Consider the following 24457-nt stretch of genomic DNA (forward strand, 5'->3'; position numbering starts at 1 on the left):
GATTTACAGTTGGATTCAAACAGAGAAAGCTGGACAATGACGTATCAATTATACCAACTGAATTGCTGACGAATAGACATGCAAAAATATTTTGTTAGTAATTCCATCGGTAATAGTTAATACATTCTAAGCCTGAATTAACCACACACTCTTTTGTTGTTCGTGTACCGTTCCAATCCAAACTAGAATTATTAAACCCATACAGGTTGATGGGTCAATCAAATGGCTTATCAACTCAATATCTAACCTAAATTGATTTTTGAATTAAGTTGAATGAAATAAATTTAATAAAAACTGGTTAACTCTATTAACCTGATGATCAATATCCGGTTTGATTTTTCTTGGAGAAAAAGAACTTTCTTTTATTTTATTTTTAAAAAATCTTGAAACAACCACTTTTGAATTGATAAGCTCAAGCCAAACCATTCAATTACCCATATCCTGTTTTTTATATGGGGTTATAGATTAAATTGAGTGTAATAACTTTCATCCATGCTATATCAATAAACTAGAATAAGCTAATATCATCAATTTGTGAAAGGAAAAATTGTATCAACAAATACCAAATGCACAGCAAGAGTTCACCCCGAAGATAATGATATGATCACTCCGCAAATTTGTGAAATATCGCTTGCTGCCTAAATCAATGCTCTTCCCTGAGACATAAAGCGGTTCATGGCGATAAACTATTAATTAATATCACGATGATCTAACCACCAACTTCTAAAATTCACTAAAATAATTGGTGGGGTGAGAGAAAGAATCGAGAAATAGAAAACAATCCATCACACTCAGCTTACAATCAACCGTTGTCGAATCACCTACAAAGTTATTGAAATCTAAGCTTACAGTTCATCAATAATCGCCAAACAATCCATTCAGCCATCCCAAGTTCGAGCCACACTATCTGTCATGATGTCTACATTTACAGTAATTTCATCATGCAGACTGTGTTAATGAACCGTAACTAAACTAATATTAATATCAGTGATCTTCTGCTTGGAAAGAAGAGGTTTAATTTGAATCCCAACCTACTTTTTATGTGTGTAAGATCCAAATTGTGAATATCCTTATTATGTTTATCCAAGCATTATCTGGAAGCGAAGATATGAATTAAGAATTCTCTAGTCATATTGAAAGGGAAAATTGTATTACCAAACAGCAAATGCACAGCAAAAGCTCACCCCCAAGATAAGGGTACGATCCCAGCCTCTACAGTGAATTAAAACGTCGAAGCCCTATATACAGTAGCTAATCAGTCTGATCATTAAGCGGTTAGAGATGCTGCCGAAAGGAAAGAAAGAAGAAGAACAATTCAATTTTGCAATTCCGTATCGCAGGATAGGGACACTTGGAAAGAGAATAAAAAGAACCGGCCACTGCAGAGCCCGAGCTTGTTTGGCTACGCGGCTGTCACTGCTGCTGTGTTTTAATTAAAACGTAATTTGTAGATATTTGATAAAAAAAAAATATACACTTTACTGCATATGGAGCCTATATATTTTAGTGTTTGATATGCAGTAAAAGAAAAGGCAGTAAAATGCTATTTTTTCCTTGTGCATGTTAATTATATTGTTCATTAAATAATATAATTAGCATAAATAGTGTATATTAAACATTGTTAACGTGAATAATAATAAAAAATTACACTATTCACCTAAAAAGTAATGAATATCATTGTTGATATGTGAATTGTACTATTCACATTAGTGTTAATTTTTTTTATAAAAAACTACTGTGATGTAAATAATATTTTTTTTCTTGAAAAACTAGTATAGAGTGAATTAAATTTATTCACACTGTAATATTAATTTTATACCTGATAATATTTTATCTACGCTCAAAAAATTATAAAAACTGTAGTTTTTATCGGATGAATTTTCTACATAATAGAATTATAAATAGTTTAATGAAATAATAAAAAATATTTTATATAAAGTATTTAAATATTTTATATAAATTATTTTTTATTTCATAATATAATAGATGTAATTAATTTAACAATATTTAAATTTAAAACTATCAATATTAATATATATTTTTTAAAATTATTTTATAAACTCAATTTCAAAAGCATTATTAATCAAAAATATTAAAATATTTTTTTTTAATATTAACCAAACATATTAAAATATTTTTTCTTAAACTTTAATTTTAACCATAATTTTAATCAAATATTTATGTTTTAAAACTAATCTCAATTTAAAATATTTTTTATAAAATAATTTTTTTCAGTTCATAATCATAACAATTATCACAATCCATAACAATTATCACAGTACTAAACACGCAGTAACCAGAGGTCGAAGTTGAGTCCGAGGTATATGAGATTCTGTCTTCTCAAGATTTGCACCATCTTACTGATGATTAGCTCAAGCAAGCCCAGTAGTTTGATGCGACAGGCTAGATATATATAGCACCTGATCACTAGTTTTGATCATGATCCGTTAAAGCTGATTTCTTAATCTTAATCTTTATCCGCTACATCCTTCTCTTTATCCGGCGACGTTGTAGTCTACAACGTCGCCGGTCCTGAGACGGTTTTCACGAACAAATGAAAACCAGTCCCCAGAAAGGGCTGGTTTTGGACTCCCTCCTGGTGACACTTCACAACGAAAGGTCCACACTCCCCCCTCCTCGTCTTTGAACTTCAAATTTTTTTGAAGTTTTCCATTGCTAGCTTCTTCTTATTTTTTTTTCGGAGAAGTTGATGTGCACTGGTTGAGAAGTTTCCCCGCCGCCAAGGCCTTTTATAGTTCGTGCCTTAGTGGGGCCTACAAAACTGTGAAGCATCTTTTTGTAATTGGTGGGTCCACACTAAATTCCACAATCGTGACAGAAAACCATTGGCTGCACATGACGTGCGACGCCTTTAAAATCACACTTCAGGTATTGAATCGATCCACGAGCTCTCAGTTTTATTAAAATAGTATCTTTTATTTGTTTGTTTGCTTCTTTGTTATTAAAAATCTAATTAGATTAATTGAGATTCACCTAATACAGTTTTTTATTTAATTTAAAATATAAGCCTAAATCAAGCTTTAAATTGTGAATTTTAAAATTAATTCATTAAATCAAACCTGATTTTTAATATTTATGATAACTAAGTTTTGAAATCACATAAAAAAATAAGTTGGGATATATATATATAAGACCTTTATTTATGTAATTAGTCTAAAAAATGTGTTTTTATTACATGATCAGGAAAGATTTAGCGTTTTACATATTTTTAAAAAATCACAAAAAAAAATTTCTTTTATTTTTTAATTATTTTAATATACTCATTTTAAAAAATAAAAAAATATTATTTTAATATATTTAAAATACAACTTTTATCTCAATCTCATATACTATAAAAAGAAACAACTATATAAACAATAAAATTTATTCTAAACATTGTATTTTTCTACTTAATTTAAATTATTACTTTTCTTATAAGATTTCATTTTAACTCTTATATAATTAAATAAAAAATATTTAAAAGTGCTCAAATGAGATAAAATATTTATATTTATATTTATTGGTTTTTATTTATAAATATTTTTTTTATCTTAGACTTTAATTAACATTAATAAGTTTTTCTATTATATATTTTTTATTTTTTTAATTAAGTGCAATTGTAATCTTCAATTAAAAACCATAGTATTTAAAGTTTTAATATTTCATATGAAAAAAAATTAAAAAACAATCCATGCAAATATATGTTATATATGTTGTAAATAATGAAGTTTAAAAGAATATTTTAAAAAACTTATCCTGCATTAAAAAGATATTATGTTATCTCTTTAAGTTGAACTATTTAAACCAAAATTTTTTTATCTCATATTAAAAAAACATAATGTTGTTCTTATGAATATAGAGTATATATATTAAAGTTATTCTTATGAACATAGAGTATATATATTAAAGGTCTTCAGATCTTATATTGAAAAATATAACTTCTTTCTTGTGAATATATAGTATATATTAAAAGGTTTCAAATCTTATATTAAAAATATATTATATTATCCTTTTAAGTTTAAGTATTTAAATAAAAAATTATTTTATTCTATATTGAAAAAACATAATTTTTCTTTGGTGAACATAAAGTATATATACAATAGGGTTTCAAATTCTATATTAAAAAAATAATTTTTTTTAGAAACATAAAGTATATATATATTAAAGGGTTTTAAATTCTATATTAAAAAATAAAATACTTTTCTAGTATTTATATAGTAAATTTTAAAAAATATTTATAATTAATTAAAAATATACATTAAAAAAATTATAGGAGAAACACTATATTTAAAAAAAAATCTTATCTAAATTTATCCAAATCATAAATTAATCTATAGGTTCTACCAAGTTATTGCATAGCTTTTATCTTGCACACACGAGTCCAGCTACAAGATGTCAGGTGCCAATTCAGGTGTGATAACGATGTTAAAAAGTCTCAAAATTGAGCGATTACTTAGCTAGTGATATGAAGAGTAGGATGTCCATTTCACGTAAAGAATAGCAAAAGACAACGTGTACATTAAGTTAGCGAGGAATCAGGATTAGCGTTGACGTCTGTCAACGTACCTATATATGCTAGGTTTGACCCTTTCTTTATCTTTTTAAACACGAACCGCGTTAAATTTTCTGCTTTAGAAGAATCAATCCAAGCAAAGTATATTCCTCGAGTTTTCCTGGAAAAGAAACATGGGATTCATTCCTACTCCTTAGACTTAATCGTATCAGAACCATGCTGGTGGAGAGGTGATTGGATATACTTGCAAAAGATATGTCTAACTTTGCTTGAGTTTGGAAACTTCCAAGTCCTCTCTTGCCTGAAGTTACTGAATTTTCTCAGAACATCAAGCGACAGAATCATGACATGCTTATGTCCCTATATATACCATGTTTAAGAGTGAAGTGAGAAACTCAAGAACATCTCAGATTCGATATATCTTGCTATAGATACGTACCACCACAGATCCACCCAATTTTTTTTTTTTGAAGCAAGCAATCTACCCAAGTTTTTTTTTCGTTTTTTGAAGCAAGCAATGGCATTAGTCTTTTCAAAGTTTCTAACTGCAGATGATATTGAGAATGGCTTGTCTATTCCTGGTTGTTCTCTTGGTCCATTACCATTCCAAGAAGGCCAGTCGATGAACATGCATGTTCACGATGGTAATGGTCAGGAATGGATCTTCTCTTGCACCATCAAGAGAAATGAGAGTATGGGACATTTTCTTTCTGTGGGTTGGATTAAATTTGTTCGTGAGAGGGGTCTTCGAGTGGATGATAAGGTCACAATTCATGAGGAGGCCATGAAAAACCAAGCTACGGGAACATGGATCAAAATGGAAGTGAAAAGAAAGATCAGATTGTTTGGTGAGGATGTTTGGGCTGATGTCTAAGCAATTGAAGTGCTGTTTTTTTTTTTTGTTTTTTTTGCTGGATATTAATTTGTTAAATTGTTGGTGTGTAAAAGAAAATGGCCACACCTCATAAATAATTTTAAGAAATTTGGACGTTTTTTGAAGCAAGCAATGGCATTAGTCTTTTCAAAGTTTCTAACTGCAGATGATATTGAGAATGGCTTGTCTATTCCTGGTTGTTCTCTTGGTCCATTACCATTCCAAGAAGGCCAGTCGATGAACATGCATGTTCACGATGGTAATGGTCAGGAATGGATCTTCTCTTGCACCATCAAGAGAAATGAGAGTATGGGACATTTTCTTTCTGTGGGTTGGATTAAATTTGTTCGTGAGAGGGGTCTTCGAGTGGATGATAAGGTCTCAATTCATGAGGAGGCCATGAAAAACCAAGCTACGGGAACATGCATCAAAGTGGAAGTGAAAAGAAAGATCAGATTGTTTGGTGAGGATGTTTGGGCTGATGTCTAAGCAATTGAAGTGCTGTTTTTTTTTCTTTTTTCTTTTTTTCTTTTTGCTGGATATTAATTTGTTAAATTGTTGGTGTGTAAAAGAAAATGGCCACACCTCATAAATAATTTTAAGAAATTTGGAGTTTGAATTAAAAAATAAATCCCTTTCTTATTCCCCTGATCCCTTACTTTCTCCATACAAGATGGATCAACGATGATAGAATGAGATTTTAGAGCTCAATTATAACCACAGGGAACTCAAATTGGTACTTTCAACAACACAGCAGCAAGAAAAGCGAAATAAAATAAAGTCCATGCAGAGTATTAAGAAGATAATGGTAGAAAGCACAGCGATCTCCTACAAAGCAACTAAGTAGATAAAGATCATCAGCCCAACTTCAACCTAAAATTCTTGCGTAATGCAGATCATTTCCCAGTTATTAACTTGCCTGTTGCTGACCTTCTGGTGGGTAAAGCATCTCAAACAACGCAGGCCTCAAAATCCATTCACCAGATTTTTGTTCTGTCAGAAAATAGAAGATATAGGCACATCAATTAAGCGTTTATAGGAATCAAGGGTTTATACATGGTTCTGAATGTTAAAGAACAACAATCAATTTTAGCTTGAAGGATTTCTGCAGCAACCCTACCCTCTCTTATCCTTTCTACATGCACCTTTTTTTTTTTTTGTTTACTCCTAGGACTCGGAAATAAGAAAAAAAAATTCAAGATTTATATAATTTCAACCATTTCCTTATGTCCTAAAACTGTCTTTGCAGCTTTTGTCCATTGAAGCTCATAGCCTTTAGAGAAAACTAAGCTATTATTGTCAGACAACCAGCACAGTCGTCCCTCTGGATTGAGTAATTAACGTATCAATATGATGGTTGCAGATACTAAACCATCAACCATTGCTCATTCCCCATCTCCCAATTGTTAAAATTACGATAATTCTCTCATCTCTTAACAATTCCACTGTATTCTCTTTTCAGTTGCTCCGGATTAAAGATATTAAAAATGAACTGATCCAGAGTTTGAATTAGTGATTGGAGAAGTTAATTCAGGTTAACCGATTCTATATAAATATACAACTTACTTTAAACGATATTATTTACTATTTTGTATAATTAAAATTAAACTGGATTTAATAAAGTCGATCAGATCATAGGCTACCTTTATTGACTGAGTTTGCACATCAAATCCAGTACCAGAATTGTTTGTAATCCATCTTTCTTGTTTGCTTTTCTAGCTCCAAAAGCTTTGCTTAAACAATAATACATGCTTTAACGGCTGTCTTGGATTAGTGTGAAGAGATAATAATTAAAAAAAAAAAAAAAATTTTTTTTCACATATATGCAGGCCAGAGGTTCAGCATTGTTTTATACGCAACAATTTAGCTCAAGACACTCTTGTATGGATCAAGCACATACCGAACAATTTGGGAAACTATGATCCTGATCTAGGGATTGCTTTAGAAATCCATGAACATTCTAGACGGTGATCAAGAGAAAGCACAACACAACGTCCTCACAACTCCAGTATTTCATTGACCAAGATTTTCCTTAGCATTGAACCCAGCAACAAATTCTCCATGAACTTTTAACTGCGCCACCACAAGAAAACATCACGGAAAAACATTCATAGGATAAATATTGAGATCCTAACCCAGATCGATCTCATCCGGGAAATCATTCAGAGTTTCTATATTTAAGGCCTCCTCGAAGTATACATACCAGCCTGTCTTCCCCTGTTTGATTGTGCCATTCTCTCATGTCTAATGCTTTGTTTGTCGTAGTTATATCATCCCTCTTGGAGTTTTAGTTTTGTTCTCTTCTTTATTGGAACTAGCCAGATAACATGAGCGAGGTTTTATTAGGTTTATTCCCATCATGCTAGTCCAAATCGTTAGAAAGCACCTGTGTCAGATGGGATTGGTAATCATTAGTGCTTTATAGTCATCAACGAAGCTCAAAAAAAAATTATTAGGGACTAATATTTTTAATTGAGAATATTATATATATAAAAAGCTTAATACTTTGATAGTAATGAATATTAAACTAAAAATAATAGTGAATATTATATAGTAAAATATTTATACTTTTACTTTAACCCAGTGAATATTAAACTAAACTATTGTGTGATAATATTAAATAAATATATAAATGCTAAAATATGAAGAGAAAAAAAAGAAACTGGATTATTGTTTTGTGAAGAGCAAAACAATTTTTTTTTTGTAAAATGATAAATATGCTGCAGTAATTATTTTAAAAGGGCTTTTCTATATCAAAATCAAAAAAGTATATTAAAATAATTTGAGATATTTTTTACACCTGTCAATCAATCATGCAAGCAAACGAGTTGTAAGCAAAAGGACCAACGCCAACACAACCCAGGGAACAAGAAAACAGGCCCAAGTCACATAAACACAGTCCATATAACTACGAACACGACCCATGCTTAAACAAAAGCCCACTAACAGAAGCCCAAACATGATTGAGCCCAAATGAAACCCCAACCTTGTAGTCTCATATCAGCCCAGTTGAACAACAGAAGGAGACTGCATGATTGTGTTTACAGGACCAAATAGTTATGGCTGCTGCAAAACCCTTCTGTGTGGAGGTGCTTGTTGACTCTCCACAACCCATTTCACTCTTGGAAGATGAATCAGTGAATCTGAATGGATCGGTGCCAAAGATCACGGCTTCTGGAGTTACTCTGAACCCCCCTCGGTGGTTGCTGTTGTGTTCAGACTCTTTTGATTAAGAGTCCTTTCCCATTCCTTTGCTTCTTCATAGAGTGTCTAGGAAACTCTTAAGAACTTTGATTTTCCCATAAACTAGAACCTTGGCTGCCTTTTCCTCTAACGTGATCTTTCAAACTTAGCAGAATTTAGTGGTTGTTTCTACGAAATACTTGGAGGCTTGAATATATGATACCACCAGTAAGGATTTAGGAGAGGTGCATCCCTTGAAATCAGTGGAGTCGTCTTCTTTTGCTAGATCCTGCCTCCCTGAGACTTTGATGACTTAAAGGTCACAGCTTTTAAAGTTAAGGCAATAGATTAGAGGTGAGGATGGACTATTCTAGCTCATAAATGGTTGAAGAGCTGGGCTTTTGTGTTTTTGGTAGGAGATTTTTGAAGGGCTAAAGAAAGGTGGAGGCTAGGACATGCGAGATGGTTGCGAGGTACTGTTTTGTTTTATTTTATTTTTTTGCTAAGTTTTAACCATGGCTTCACGATCCTCTCAAATGCTACAAAGGTTAGGGTTTTGGAGCCATTTTATAGTTCAAGGAGGAAGGGTATAGAGCCTGTGAGATGAGTTATCTTGGGCCCACTATTGATTAAAGATGAAGATCAAAATTTATCTAGCTCTGCAACCAGCAATGCAAGGATATACACAGCTCTCGACTATTCGATTGACATTTTTGTTGTGAATTCTGCAGCGAGTTTAGGGCTGTAAAGGACCTGATTTTTGGTTGTTATGTGAGTGCGAATGATACGGTAGGAGGAGATGTGAACTTTGTTTGCTTGGTGGAGAGATTAAAAAACAAAAAGAATTAAGGGCATGAAGGGGGCTATTGAGGCAGTACTTTTTACAGGAATAAGATAATGAATAATAAAATTATAGTATTTTTTAATTTGATTTTTAATTCTTTAAGACTTTGGAATTGACATCTAATTAGCTCCAATTTTTTGGAACCTTTACAATTTTACTTTTGATATTCTTCAATTATATCCTTGAATTTCAGTGCTGAAAAGTGAACCTTTTTCTTGGATTTCTTTAATTTATTTTTAATTAACCTTTTAAATTTTTATTTTTTTTAATTTCACCCCTAATTAAACTAAGTAAGCCTTTAGAACTTCAATACCCGTTCATTTTAGTCGTAAGACCTTTTAATTGGACCCTTGATCTTAAATTTTTGCGCTTTTAACTTAATTTGTAATATGTTTTTCAATTACATCCTTAATTGATAAAATTAGACTTACATTGCACTTAAATGTTTTTGGTTTTTGAATATTTTTAATAGAATTTTTACTGAATTTAAAGAGAAAATTTTGAGAGAGGGAAAGAGAGAAATAAAAAGAAAAGGAGTTTTAAGCTTAAAATAAAGGTGGAATATGGGAGGAGGTATAAAAAGAAAGAAGAAAATAGGAGAAAAAAACACAGAGAAACCAAACAAATCATCTAAGAAATCACTCCACGACTAAAACTATATATCGTCATCCTCGCCATGAGTGGCCACCATATCAATTCCTCCCTGTAAATTAGATCTTTATTCCTTTTCATTTTTTTTTTTTTGATTTACGTGGGGTGTCCGGGCCAGCTTACGCGCACCACGACTAATCCCCACGGCTCACTGAATATCCTGCAAGTCCAGTGAGCAGGTAAGGCACCGCAGGGGTGACAGGCGTGCATGGTGAGATTCGAATCCAGGTGCGGAGAAAGGGCTAGATCTTTATTCCTTTTCATTTCTTGTTTTGCTGGTAGGGTGCAAATGTTACTATTCAAAAATAAAAATAATGCACATTACACTATTTATGCATGGTTATTATTTATCCATATATTTCATAAAATTATATATATATTTTTTGTGTATACATGTACATATAAATATTTATTTTTAAAAAAATAAAAATAATATTGATGAATTTTTGACAAGATAACATTATATTTTCATAAAATTTAGGTTGTAACAGTTAAATCGATAAGTTTTTTAATTTTTAGAGACTAATATAGATCTAGTATGACATTTTAATCCTCAAAATGAGATAAAAAATAAGTTTTCAAGGTTTTTATCATTTTAGAATTACATCTTGATTAAACTTAAATCGTAACAATTAATCTAGTGTGATATCTTTAATAGAAAAGGAGATCAATAATAAGTCAACAAGTCTTCTCAAAACAAGGATTAACGTGGGTTCATCGTAGTATTTTGTTCAACTTTTATGATTGTAGAAATAAAAGATAATAATAAAAAAGAGTTAAGAAAAATAAATAAATAATAATAAAATTAAAAATTATTGAGTTGCAAGACTCTGAGTTAAAGCTTGACGTTAACTAGACTTACAATCCACTAAAAATAAATAACTTGTAAATAAGTTTAAAAAATAATTTAAACAGTTAATGATATGCATAAAATAAATTTAGAAAAAACACATAATTGAGGTGATTTTTTTTAAAAAAATATTATAAAGATAATTTTTTTTAGTATAACCAACCCTTTATTCTGAAATCAATATATAATTTAAAATTTTTAATCTCTTTAAAAACTATATGGTAACTTTATCCTTTATATTTTCTTTAAATTTAATGTTAGGTGCGACATTAATGGCAGATAATACAAGGAAAGGGAGTTCTTTGTTGTTAAAAATATCTGAAATATTTAGAGATTTTTAAAGGGATTAAAATAAAAGAAAAGAGAGTACTATATAAAAAAATTAATTTAATTATAGAAAATCTTTTTTCAAAGATGTGAATCCACTATATTTATTGAATTCAATTTTGATAGTAAATTGATTCCAAACATGCTATCACTTATTAACCATAACATAACCATTTAATTTATAACTAAAAAAAAACTTAACCACACAGTTTTAGTTATCCATGACATCCCATAATTAGCGCTTGATAAGCTTAAGAACATTAATAAGTTCGTATTATAAATTGTGCTAGTTGTTGACAGACATGTCGTTTTTTGAAAAGCAAGCCACGTGTCTTTCTCTTTCCCAGAGGCGCATTCTTCCTTTTTGGAGCTGATGTGTATTCCACTTCCAATCACTAGCTTTTTTTCTTTAGGACAAGCACCGAATTTTTTATCAAACACTAGTTTTTTTCTTTCTCACCTATTATTTTCATTAATACTTAATAAATTGTCTGAGCTTTAATTAAGAAATATATATATGTGTGTGTACTGAATTAAATTAAAATTATTTGATATAAAGTTTCAATTAAGAATCCTAACTAAAAATATTTAATTTTTTCCTATTTTAAAATTATCTAAAATAATTGTAATTTAAATACAATTCTCATTCAATATATATCTGTGTGTTTACGAGCATAGTTAATATAAATTGGAACATGTATTTATATTGTATAAAAAAATTTCATGATTTTCTTTCATAAACCAAAAAGAAGAAGAAAAAAACAGAGAGAGAATGAGAGTTTTTTAATATAAAATAAAAGAAATTATCTGGAAGCTTTATTTCAAAAATAAATTTATTTTGATTAGAAAATGAAAATAAATAAAATAAAATATTAATAAAATATAATAATAAATAAAAAAATTCTTGTTAAAGTTTTATTGGAATTACTAACATTTTATAAATAGCTACAATTTAAAAATCTTGAAAAATTAAGAGAATATAAAAATTGATGAATCATTAAATGCCAGATGTATTATTTATATTTTTAATGTTACGAATTGTGTTATGTTCTCCTATTTTTAATGTTTTCAATTGCTTATTTGTTTTTAAAAAAGAGTTTCTTCTCAATAAAATGTGTTTGTATCTCTAAAATTTATAGAAGGGTATTCTTTGTTACAATTTTTAATATAATTTATAGAAGGTGCTTAGTTTCAAGTAAAAAAGACGAGTAGGTGGTTTTCCTATGTGATCATTTTTCATTCGGTTTATTTTTATAAAAAAAACAATTAAATTAAAATTATTTAAAAAAATTAAAATTGGTTCAAACCAACCAGTTTCAATTTGGTTTGGTTTTTTAGAATAAAAATTAATTTAAACTGATTTGACTTGGTTTTTTTTTGTTTAACTCTGTTTTTTCGAGTTTGATTTTTTGATTTTAAGCTTATAAATTTGGTTTTTTTTGTTTAGCTCTGTTTTTTCAGTTTGGGTTCGATTTAGTTTGATTTTTTGATTTTAAGCTTATAAAATAGAAATCAAACTGAACTTGTTGATTTTTTAAAAAATTTAATTAATTTAATTAGTTATTTTTACCGTTCAGATAGTGTAGGGATTATATAGTTGAATCTATGTAGAAGGGGAATAGATGACAACCTAACACATGCCAATAAATTTAATCTATATTGTTTTTAAATATGATGAAATTTCTACGTATCCATAATCTTCACATAAATTGATCTATTTTCGTTCGAGATCGCAGCATAGGACAGAATGTCGTGGGGATATATATCTGATATTAGAAGAAAGGGACGTGTTTTTCTTGTAATGATGAAAAAAAAAGGTTGCACCTTTTTATTGCAAGAGCTATGGTACGAAATCGGAAGAGAATTTGTTGGATAGCAAGTGGGCTCATCTTTATAAATATACCGCACATGCTTCTTTTAGACATGATCAATAATGAATAGATAAGTTATCCGTATTGAAAATCAATTCTAGATGTTATATTGATTATTCACGACGATGATAATGATGAATTAACGGTAAAAAATGATGTTTTTAATTTAGTGAGAAAGGTAATGTATAACAAGTTGTTCCACCTAATAATTTTTTTAAAAAAAATTATGTTATTAATAATATTTTTGTTAATGTTAATACTAGAAAATTTAATAATATTTTAATCTCTATCTGGATGAATCAATTAACAAAAAATAAGACAATTTTAATTAATTTACACAACACAAATTTTTAATTCACTTCAATGTAACGACAATGATAATATATTATTGAATAACAAGAAAATATTTATTTTATTATTGTTATATGAATTGATATTATTATGTTGTGTGTGCGTGCAATTATGAATTCAAGTATACTCAAGATGGATAGATAGGGAGTACAAATGCAATCTGACATTAGACATTGTTTTACACTGATGAAAATATCGATGGATTGTGTCCATCGATATATTTTATAGGTGAAAGAAACTATTTTTCTTTTCTTTGACACCGTTCATGGTGTTAATTACATATAAAAATACCGATAAACACAGTCCGTCAATATATTTCAGAGGAAAAGGGAATTGTTCCCTTTTTTTTTGGCATTGTTCATTTCTCAAGACAGTGATAATTAATGTTTTTTTTTTTACTAATAGAATCACCGATGAAATGAAAATTCCAATGCACTAACTGTTAATGCCTTTTTTGACTATGGTACATATTTCTCAATAAAATTACTGATGTAATGTGAATTCCAAGGTGCCGGTAATTAGTGCTCTTTGTGACTGTTTACTTATTTAATGACAAAATAAAATGTCGTTGGTAATATTTGGAAGGGTTTCTAAATTTTTTCATGCAAATTGAACATTTTACTTTGACTTTATAGACGGAATCACCTATGAAAATTTTATAAATATTAATAGCCTGTTAGAAATTTTATTAGTAAAATCTAATATAAAAGACCACGAGCACAGTAGATAAGGTTTCATCTTCTTCATTCATCTTCTTTCATTCTCTCTCTATTTTTCTATCTTTTTCTTCAAATTTTTTTGTTCACAACCCGAGTTGAAATAAATCATCTTCTCTTTGCATCCTCAAGTATGTTGCCTTTCTTCTTCTTCTATTTTTTAGGTGTTTTAACAATCCCTTTTTATTTATTTTGTTTTTTTAATAATTAATTATAAAAAAATTAAATTAAAATTAAAATTAAATAATGAAACAAATGAAAAAAATTTACCTAACGGTGCTTAACTGGACTTAAAAAAAATTGCATAAAGAAGAGAGCAGCGAAAAAAATTAAAAAAGCTCTTGAATAGTTAGCGAAAAAATAAAAATAAAAAGGGTAAAAGTTTGGGAAAATAAGAAATGAGCTGGGGTGCTGCACATATATTATATATATTATTTATTATATTAAGACGCAAGTCAACAATAATAACTATGTGTATCAACCCCTCACCATATTATTATATTAATATCCTAATATAAAAAATATTAAAAATGAAGAAGGGGGCAATTTTGCTCCTACGTGGCTCCGCCACTGGGTACTGTATCTTCTAAGATTTATTCATGGGTGCCGTAGGGATTATACAGCTGAATTTATATAGAAGGGGAATAGATAGGGTACTGTATCTTCTAAGATTTATTCATGGGTGCCGTAGGGATTATACAGCTGAATTTATAAAGAAGGGGAATAGATGTCTACCTATGGAAAGAGGACTAGAAAAAGAAAAAGGCGAAGGGATGCTACAAACGACAATAGCTGATAAATTTTAAGGTGGGGTTTTGAATAATGGTCGACACATGCCAATAAATTTAATCTATATTGTTTGTAGACAACTAAACACGATGAAAACTCTACGTATCCATAAATTGATCTAATATTTTCGTTCGAGATCGCAGCATGGGAAAGAATGTCGTGGGGATAAGAAAGGGACGTGTTTGTCTTGTAATGGCGAATCAAAAAGGTTGCCCCTGTTCATTGCAAGAGCCTGTTGGTGCGAAATCGGAAGAGAATTTGGTGGACTGCAAGTGAGCTCATCTTCATAATTACACCTTAGGCTCAATCTAGCATGTCCCAGGTTCTTGTCACGGTTAGATTTCTCAAAACTCAGCAAAAGCACGGGAAAGAATGTCACCGGGATATGATCTACAAGAAAGGGACGTGTTTGTCTTGTAATGACGAATTAAAAAGGTTGCACCTTTTTGTTGCAAGAGCTAGCTATGGTACGAAATCGCAAGAGAATTTGGTGGACAGCAAGTGAGCTCATCTTTATAAATATACGTTGAGCTCAATCTAGCATGTCCCAGGTTCTTGTCTCCGTTAGATTTCTCAAAACTTGGCAAAATCCAGCTTCATCTCTCCCGAAAACCAACTAGAAATGGAGCAACTTTTTACTAAAGTGCTTTCTCCGACTGATACAACCCATAGGCTGACAATTCCCGCGGCCAATTTGGGAGATTTCGAGTTTCCCATGGGAGAGCATGCAATTGACATTGAGGCAACAGACACTATACAGAGACAGTGGATCTTCAGGCTGTCCATTCGCCAGGATAACAATCCAAACCCAAGACCAGCATTCACCGGTCAGTGGATTCAATTTGTGAACGAAAAAGGTCTTAGGGTGGGGGATAGGATTATTTTCTCCAGGCAACAAGTTGAAGGTAATGGCGTGCAATACAGCATCAGGGCTGAGAGAAGAATATTCAATTATTGGGTTAATGTTCAGTGATCATGTCAACTCTGAGTCAATTTCAATTATAAGCCCTAATTAATCAGCTAAACCCTTAAAGATCTGTTCAGTTTCCATGTTGAGGTAATGTGTTAGTTTGCGATTATTACTTTGTTTTTTTTTTTTTTATGTGTGGTTTGTACTCTCTACTCATGAAAAACAGAGTTTGTATTGCCTGTAACCTTGAAATATAGTGTTAAAAGTATGGCTTGTCCCTTACCACATCTTCTATATATATATATATATGTGTGTGTGTGTGTGTGTGCGCGTCTATATATATATATCAATTCCACATGGTTTGTACTGATCTTGACTTTTGTGAAGCGAGCCGGCCAGCATAGTTTTGAGATTACGTGACTGTTCGGAAAAGTATGGCATAGTTTTGAGATTACGTGACTGTTCGGAGGCTGCGATTTAACTTGTTTTTTTAATAAAAAAATAATTTTTTTCTTATTTAATATGATACTGTAAAAAATACATTTTAAAAAATAAAAAAAATATTATTTTAATATAATCTTAACCATTCTTTTCTAAAATTATATATATAAATATTGCTCGACTTGCAAAAGCTATCTGGGTTGTTGGGTAATTGAACTCGCTTTTGACAGAGATGAATTTTATTTAATTTTTTTACTACGGCCGAAAATAGAATTAATTAGCATGTCGTTGTTTGAAAAGCAAGCCACGTGGCTATCTTTGCCAGATGAGATACCGGTCAAAATGCTGACATCTAGTCCAGACCACCCTTCGTTTTTGGAGCAGAACTTAAGTCAACTCCCAGTCACTTGTTTGCATGGATGCACAGATATAATAATAAATAAAACTATACTTCTTCGTGTTTTCTTGGGATTTCGAGCATTTCATAAATATTTGCAATATAATAATATGGAACATGAGAAATTATTAAATGTCAGACACTAATTTTTATATTTTAATGTTACAAGATTGTAATATGTTCTCCTAATGTGGATACTATTGGTATTAATTATAATATTTTTAACATCTTTTATTTAAAAGAATTTCTTTTCAATAAAATCTATTGTACGTATCCCATATATAAACGAGGTTTTATAGTATGAATGATAACTTTATTTAATGTTTAACTATGTCTATACTTCAAAACTTTTTTTTATTTTAAGATATTTTCATTAATTTATATATAAATTGAATAGGAATTAAGTCATATTGGTCATATGAACATCAATACTATAAGGATACTTTAGTCAAACTCCACCAAAACTCCTAATTAACAAGCACAATAGCCTAAAGTTCCAACCTTGGTGTTTGACGTGTTAGATGATGGATGATCGATTCTATATTTATTAAAATTTAATTAATATCCGCAAATGAATCAATAATACATTGTTGACGCACAGGCCTGAATTTCTTGTCATGAAAAAAAATTACTGTAAATTCTACCAGTCAAAATGCATCATTGAAATTAATTTACCCAAGTCCCAAAAGGTTAACAACATTTGAAATCCATTAAGCTAAATCCAAAATCAAAATTTATTTTATTTACAAAGAAAACAAACCCACTAATTTGTATTTATGTCTAAGTAATTTCTCTGTATGCGACTATCTCCACCTCTCTATAGTCTCCAAACATACACAAGTCAAAAAAATTCAGACTTGTAAAGTGGTTTTTAGAAAATTATTTTTAAACCTCCAAACATACACAAGTCAAAAGAATTCAGACTTAGAATATATTTGTTTCTTGTAAGATAAAGTGGTTTTTAGAAAATTATTTTTAAAATTTTTTATGTTTATTTATTATTATAAAAGTTGATCAACAAAAAATATTTTTCAGTAAAAAAAATTAACTTGATTTCCAAAAAAATATTTTTTAAAAAAATTTAGGTAGAAAACATTTTTTGAAAGTTATGAAAAATTTAGAAATATCATATTATTTGCTAATTATATCAAATTTGGTTCTCAAACTTTTGATTGCTATATATATATATATATATATATTGATTTGAATGTTTATTTTTCAATTTTATCATTTTATATTAACTTTGATCTTTATTTTTATAATTTTTATTTGTTTTTTCCTTATTATTTTTTTATTAAAAATTTTTATCTATCAAATTTGATCCTCATTTTTTTTATTGTTACTTATTTTATTTGAAATAATTTATAAAACGTTATTTATTATTATTATTTTAATTTTTTCATCTTTTAATTTTTTTATTTTTTAGATTTGATCTCTATTATTTTGATTATTATTTATTTTATTTGAGATAATTTATGAAATTATAATTTTTTCAATTTTATTCTTATTTAAGTTTTTAATTTGTAAGATTTTTTCTCATTATTTTAATAAACTTGAGAAAAACAAAACATTAATAAGTTATTTTTCAAATTATTTTCCAAATTATTTTAAATTATACTATCAAACATCAAAAAATAATTTATTTTTTTGGCATTTACTTTTAAAAAAATACTATTTTTTAACAAATAAACTGGCATTAGAGAAAGTATAGCAAGGGCAAAGAGAGAGTGAGAGAGAGGCCCATTTTCGTGTTTTGCCTTTGTAGGTACGTTTTAAAGCTATCTCTTTTATCCAGGACCTTCACAGCACAAAACCCATTCGGCCTATTTGTGTTTCTTTGCATTTTAAAGGGTTTAAATTTTAGGTTCTGCTCACAATTTTCAAGTCAAAAGTGGAGTGAGGGAAATAGGATTTTCTTGTGGGTCTTGTTATGTTAATGCATTTCGGGTTTGGGAGCTGGGAAAGAGAGGGAAAGTGAGTGAAAGTTTTGAAATTTTTTACTGTTTGTGTTTTTTTTTTTTTGACGTGTTTGGCTGCTCAGAAAGTTTATAAACAAAATAACAGGCTTTGGAGAGAATTAGAGTGAAAATAAAAGAGAAGAGAGACAAAAGAAAGGGGAAAAAAAAAAAAAAAGATCACCTGAGCTGCATTGTCACACGCCACCTCCCATAAAGGCCTCATCGAGCCATTTTCAATGCCACCAACAATGGCGGTATTCTAACATCGAAGGAAGTTGTATGCTGAACCAAACCATGACAACTTCCGTTGTACGCTGGAGCGGGGGTTGCGCACGCCAGTCAATCTTTCACTCTCCATTCATTTTAGTTCCTCGTACTAGGTTTAACGATGTCTATACTTAAAAACTTTTTTTATTTTAAGATATTTTCATTAATTTATATATAAATTGAATAAGAATTAAGTCTTATTGGTGATAAAGAGTTTACGGATTTTTTTTATATATATAGAATTGTTTCAATGTTAGTAGAGCTTGCTAAAAGGAATAACAAAAATTTTATGAATCCTTTTATTTAGTGGAGTCAAAGATTACTAAGATAATAAGCAATGATGTCCAATAAATAAATAAAAAACTAAGGATCCAATTCAATAATTTACTGAATTTTTATTATTTTCAAATCTTAATAATATTTCTAGTTTGCACTTGCTTCTCTTAAAACATTCTATATACAGTTTTGATGACAATCAAATTAAAAAGGTAGTGAGGTACTTTATTGATTTAGATGATTCAAGTAGTTCATTATGTATTATTTAGGATTTTATGAAGCGTTTTGATAGGCATTAATTTAAAAAAAGAAAGAGATTAGTCTGTTTCTCTGGAATTAATATTGAGCTATATTATTAAAATTTTATTATAATATCGGTATCTTACTTATTATGGTAAGAATACAAATTAGTATTAGTATTGATGGTCTATATATAATATAGTCTATCAAAAACTTTTAAGAAGTTCGTGATTTTACATGATACTTTGAACGATGAAACATTGCACAATTAAACAAAATTGTGATATTGGTTCGAAAGCATTAAGGTACTATTATGAGGGCACATTATGATAAAATTATGCTCTAAAACTTATATTTTTTTATTAGTAAATTTTTTAATAAAATTCATTACAAGATTTAATAGTTATACCAATGAAATTTTTCCATCGGTGTAAGATACATATTTTTTCAGCAATTAATTTACCAACAAAATTACCTACAGATTATTTTTATTAGTGAATCTTTCATCGGTAATTTTTAATCTGTCGGTAAATATGTTAGTAATAAAAAAAATATTATTACTGATGGATTTACTAACAGAACAGATGCAAAGATAATAATAGTTTTTTTTTATTACCAAGGGATATATTGACAGAATTTCAGTCAATAATTATATAAAAATATTTTATAAAATTTATTTTATAAAATTATAAAATAATTAAATTAACATAAATCAACACTCTATAATATATACTCAAAATGCTTGGAAAAAAGAATAAGAAAATCAACTCAAATAAATTTGCAACAAATAAATAAAATAAAAAAATAAATTCAACTAAAAAAATTCATATGAAAAAAATAAAGTTGAAATAGCTAAAAATTCAAAAATCCTATAAATAAATCAATTAAAAATTGATCTCATATGAAAAAAAATCTCATAACAATATTTATACAATTATTAGAACAAAAAAAATAAAAAATAAAATAAAAAACAAATATAGTGAAAAAAACATGAAAAAAAAAGAAAAAAATCTTACCTTAATGTAGTTGCAAGAGAAGATAAGGAGAGAAATTTTTTTTGTAAAGCATATTAATTACAAAAAAACTAAGAGGATAAAAGAAGAAAGAAGAAGAAGATATATATGAGCATGGAGGAAAAGAGAAGGAAATAAGGAGAGAAAAGAAAAGAAAAAAAATAGATATTGATGTTTTTTACATATAGTGAAGAAGAAGAATAATAAAAACTGAGTCTATATCTTGTGAAATAAGGGGATCTAGATTTTTTATTGGGGCACGTTAGTGATGGATTTACCGATGGATAATTGAATATTAATATTTTTTAATTATTCTATCAGTAATATTTAATTTAAATTTTAAAAATTTTTAGAAACCACCAACAATTACCAACGATTTTTCAATTCATCGGTGATTCCGTTTGTAATATTTAAATGAAAAATTTAAATTAATTGAATTTTTTTAAAAAACTGTCAAATAACACCAATGACTTTTCAATCCGTTGGTGATTTTGTCTGTAAAGAATAGCAATTAACAGTGGAATTGAAAAGTGAATAGTTCTTGAGCTCTCTGAAAAATACCGATGGAAAATTCCGTTAGTGATTTCCTTTATAATTGACATGATGAAAAATATTTATAGTTTTACCAATGAATTTACTAATGGATTTTACCGACATAATTTATTTCGTTGGTAAAAACAACATGTCTTTATTTTTTTTGCCTTATTTTAATTTTTTTCCTACTATAATTCTCTCGGTATATGCCGAGGGAATATTTTCATCGGTAAAATCTCTCAGAAATTTACCAATCGAAATATTTCCTCGGTATTTCTATTTCTATTTATCAATTTTTTGGTAGTGATTAATTTGATTCATTTAAAGTATAATTAAGTCTTTATACTTACTTACATCCTTTAAGTTGATCTAAATTAATTATTAAATATGATTAAAATTTTAATTTGGTCAATTATTAAATCATATTGGCTTATTAAAAATTTAATTATGTCATCGAGCTTAATTTTTATGCAAATTTGTTTAATAATTATTTAATTTAACCTGAAATCTACATTATCTTTTTAGTTTTGGGTATTACAAATTATAAATATACTCCAAATTTATTTAAAATTTCAGCTTGGTTTTTCTTTATATACTGAAATCTTCTTCAGCCAGCTTTTACCACAATCACCAATCCTCTTGGGATTATTATTTAGTTTTTACTTTAAAGAAAAAAAAGATAAAATTAGAGAATAACTCAAAAATAAATTAAGACAACTAGTATCTTACTTATTAATGGAGGAATACAGATTAGTATTGAGGTATTGTTATGCAGGCACATACTGGGGGTGTTCATTCTCCGATTTGGTTTGAAACAAACTAAATCTAGGTTTGTGATTTCTTAAGAATATGATCGGGACCAAACTAAAAACCAATTTAAACCGAAGTGGTTTGGTTCAATCAAAATTATTTTTTTAATATTAAAAACTAGTAAAACTGAGCACATGGATAAAGCCTGCAAAAAGCAAAATGGATAACGTGGTTTTAACGGCAAGAATAATAAAAGAAAAATGAATAAAACCAGAAAGTTTGAATTCTTTTGATATTATATTGTTGGAGCCTTGGTTTGATTTATCTGGGTTGTTTGAGGAGGGTGGAAAGGAAGCAAGATTTGTTTTTGGGGCAGTCTCAGATTATATCTAAATTGGAGGAGATTGGTAAAGCTGTACAAGCTTTAAAGTTAGGAATGTGCTTTTGTTGGAAATCGGTAGCGGTGGAGGTTTAAAGCTGTAAGCTTTACGGTTAGGAATGTGCTTTTGTTGGAAATCGGTAGTGGTGGAGGTTATGAAAAAAAGGGGACTTCTGTGACAGGGAAACGAGACCTGGGTTGCAGGGGTTGATGCAGGAGGAATCTGAGGCAGCACTTGCTACTTCTGTGGCTACCTTCGTTACCAAACCTAAAGAGACAAAGAGGGAAGGGGGAGGATGGTAGCTGTGGGAAGAAAGGAAATTGAAGAAATAGGGCTTCAAAGAAAAACATGCTTTTTATACCTAGGTTAGGTTTATAGTTAAAATTTACCTTGAAATATCTACAAAACTAGAAGTGAGTAAAAAAAACAAAAACAAAAAACGACCGGTTTGGTTCAGTTTTATTCTTATAAACTTGAAATAAAAAAACTCAACTGAATCGAACCGAAACAAAAAAACCTAGTTAGAATGAAAAAACCGAGCTAAATTGAAAAAAATAAGTCAAACTGAAAAAACCGAGTCAAAATCAAGCCAAACCGGTTCGAATAGGTTTTTTTCTAAAAACCAAACCGAAACTGGTCAGTTTAAACAGGTTTTGGCTCGATTTTGAGTTTTTTTAAAAAAAATTAGTTTAATTATTTTTTTAAAAAAATTGAACCCAATCAAATCACCTCTATAAAAAAAACATATAAGTTAAATAAAAAATTTTGTTTTGGATTAATTTTAGACTTTAAAATATATTTTTTTTTGGATATCTCAGTTCACGTAGTACCTTGAAAGTATTATTATGCATTGAGATTGTGAAAATATATGCAACTTCTTGAATGGTAGCTAATTTCCTCTTGAAGCTGCTTTCCATGGCTGGATTTTCATGGACATTATGCTATGCCACTTACTTTTTGTTTCTTTTTTTTTTCCCGGCTCAAATGGAGTTTCTTTTATTTTGAAGGGGTGGCAGGTTATTTATGCCTTGATCGAGGGGCCGTTCGGATTCGTGCGTCGTCTTTCCAAGAACCTAAGCTTAATAGACACGAAAAGAACTATACCCTCTAATAATCATTAATAAAAAATGTATCATTTTCATATAAAAAAATTCATGTGGAAGAATTGTGCAGTGCCACTTTTAAACACATTTTCTTAAATAAAAAGCTTCAAACTTGTTTATTTTTAAATTAATAAAAATATAATTTAATTATTTAAATATTAAAAATATGATAAAAACAATCATAACCCAAAAAATTTATCTATTGAATGCAATGTAATCGCTTGAATAATTAATTTTATATTAACTCTTTAGCATATTAATATTAAAAAAATACTGAATCAATAATTATAGTTTATAGATAAAATATTCTATAAAGATGTTATATTTTGATAATGTTTTTGGAAAAAAATAAAATAAAAATTGAAATCTTGGTGGCCACGAATATAAAGAAAAGAAAAATAGTGGTTATGTGATAAGAAAAATAACATTCATAAGAATAAAAATAGAAACTAAATGATTGAATTTGAGACATCGTGAGTTACAAGGTTCATTAAGCTGGACATATAAAATTCCTTCTTCTTCTTCTTTATTTTGTGAGAAGAAAAACATGGTAAGTGGTAGATAGAGCACGAGCAAAAAAAGAGAAGAAGCCAAATATAAAGAACTTGGACAATACAAAAATAAACGAAAACAAAAAACAAAAGTGCTACGTAACATATATGGTTTCCAGTTAGATAGCTTGATCATCTGATCTTCCCTCACAAATCTTTCCTTCTTTCTCTTTTTTTAGGCGCGATTTGCACTTCTTCTCACTGTCATTTTGTACCCACCTTGGTCTTCCCTGTGCAAGGTAACGACATCACCAGCGTTGAGCTTTGTCGTAACTCAATTTTAACCCTTTAGCTTTTAATTTAATTTTTACAGAATTTAAAATAAAAAATTAAAAGATCAGAGATTAATTTCGATAAAAAGTATGATTTGTCAATTTCTGTAAAAATTAAGGATTACAATGTCAATTTGTTATTATAGCCTTATCCTCAAGATAATCCTTATCTTCTTCAAGATAATCCTTACTTTCAAGCTAATTCTTATCTTTTTCAAGATAATCCTTATCTACTTCAAGATAATCCTTACCTTATTCAAGATAATCCTCAAGATAATGATAGTTGTCTGCTTTTGAATTTGATTCTAATTCGAACTTCAAAAAAGAGAATGAGTTTGATTGAAACTTGGTTTCTCACACACAAAGGGACTCTGACACTATAAATACAGATGTCAA

The 24457-nt window shown here is 29.1% G+C and overlaps 1 protein-coding gene and 3 long non-coding RNA genes across 4 annotated transcripts in view; 2 read left to right on the top strand and 2 right to left on the bottom strand.

The window, feature by feature from the left end:
• Nucleotides 1-5014: 5014 nt before the first annotated feature.
• Nucleotides 5015-6217, bottom strand: LOC105128373 (uncharacterized). Its single transcript, XR_842850.1, has 2 exons — nt 5973-6217; nt 5015-5474 (listed from the first exon to the last, which is right to left on the bottom strand). It is a non-coding gene; the product is annotated as an uncharacterized LOC105128373 (long non-coding RNA).
• Nucleotides 6218-15591: 9374 nt separating this feature from the next.
• Nucleotides 15592-15942, top strand: LOC105128510 (B3 domain-containing protein Os02g0764100-like). Its single transcript, XM_011030225.1, has one exon. It carries the CDS (start codon nt 15592-15594, stop codon nt 15940-15942), a length of 351 nt encoding a protein of 116 aa, XP_011028527.1.
• Nucleotides 15943-23965: 8023 nt separating this feature from the next.
• LOC105128375 (uncharacterized) overlaps nt 23966-24457 on the bottom strand; it is a 2345-nt gene continuing 1853 nt past the window's right edge. Inside the window, exon 2 of the long non-coding RNA XR_842852.1 lies at nt 23966-24051. This is a non-coding gene — a long non-coding RNA (uncharacterized LOC105128375). The remainder of the gene's footprint in view (nt 24052-24457) is intronic.
• The window catches only part of LOC105128374 (uncharacterized), a 2319-nt gene continuing 1842 nt past the window's right edge, over nt 23981-24457 (top strand). The window contains exon 1 of the long non-coding RNA XR_842851.1: nt 23981-24058. This is a non-coding gene — a long non-coding RNA (uncharacterized LOC105128374). The remainder of the gene's footprint in view (nt 24059-24457) is intronic.

Source organism: Populus euphratica, unplaced genomic scaffold (genome assembly GCF_000495115.2).
Source record: "Populus euphratica unplaced genomic scaffold, PopEup_1.0 scaffold14.1, whole genome shotgun sequence".
In the NCBI taxonomy this organism is placed as follows: Eukaryota; Viridiplantae; Streptophyta; class Magnoliopsida; order Malpighiales; family Salicaceae; genus Populus; species Populus euphratica.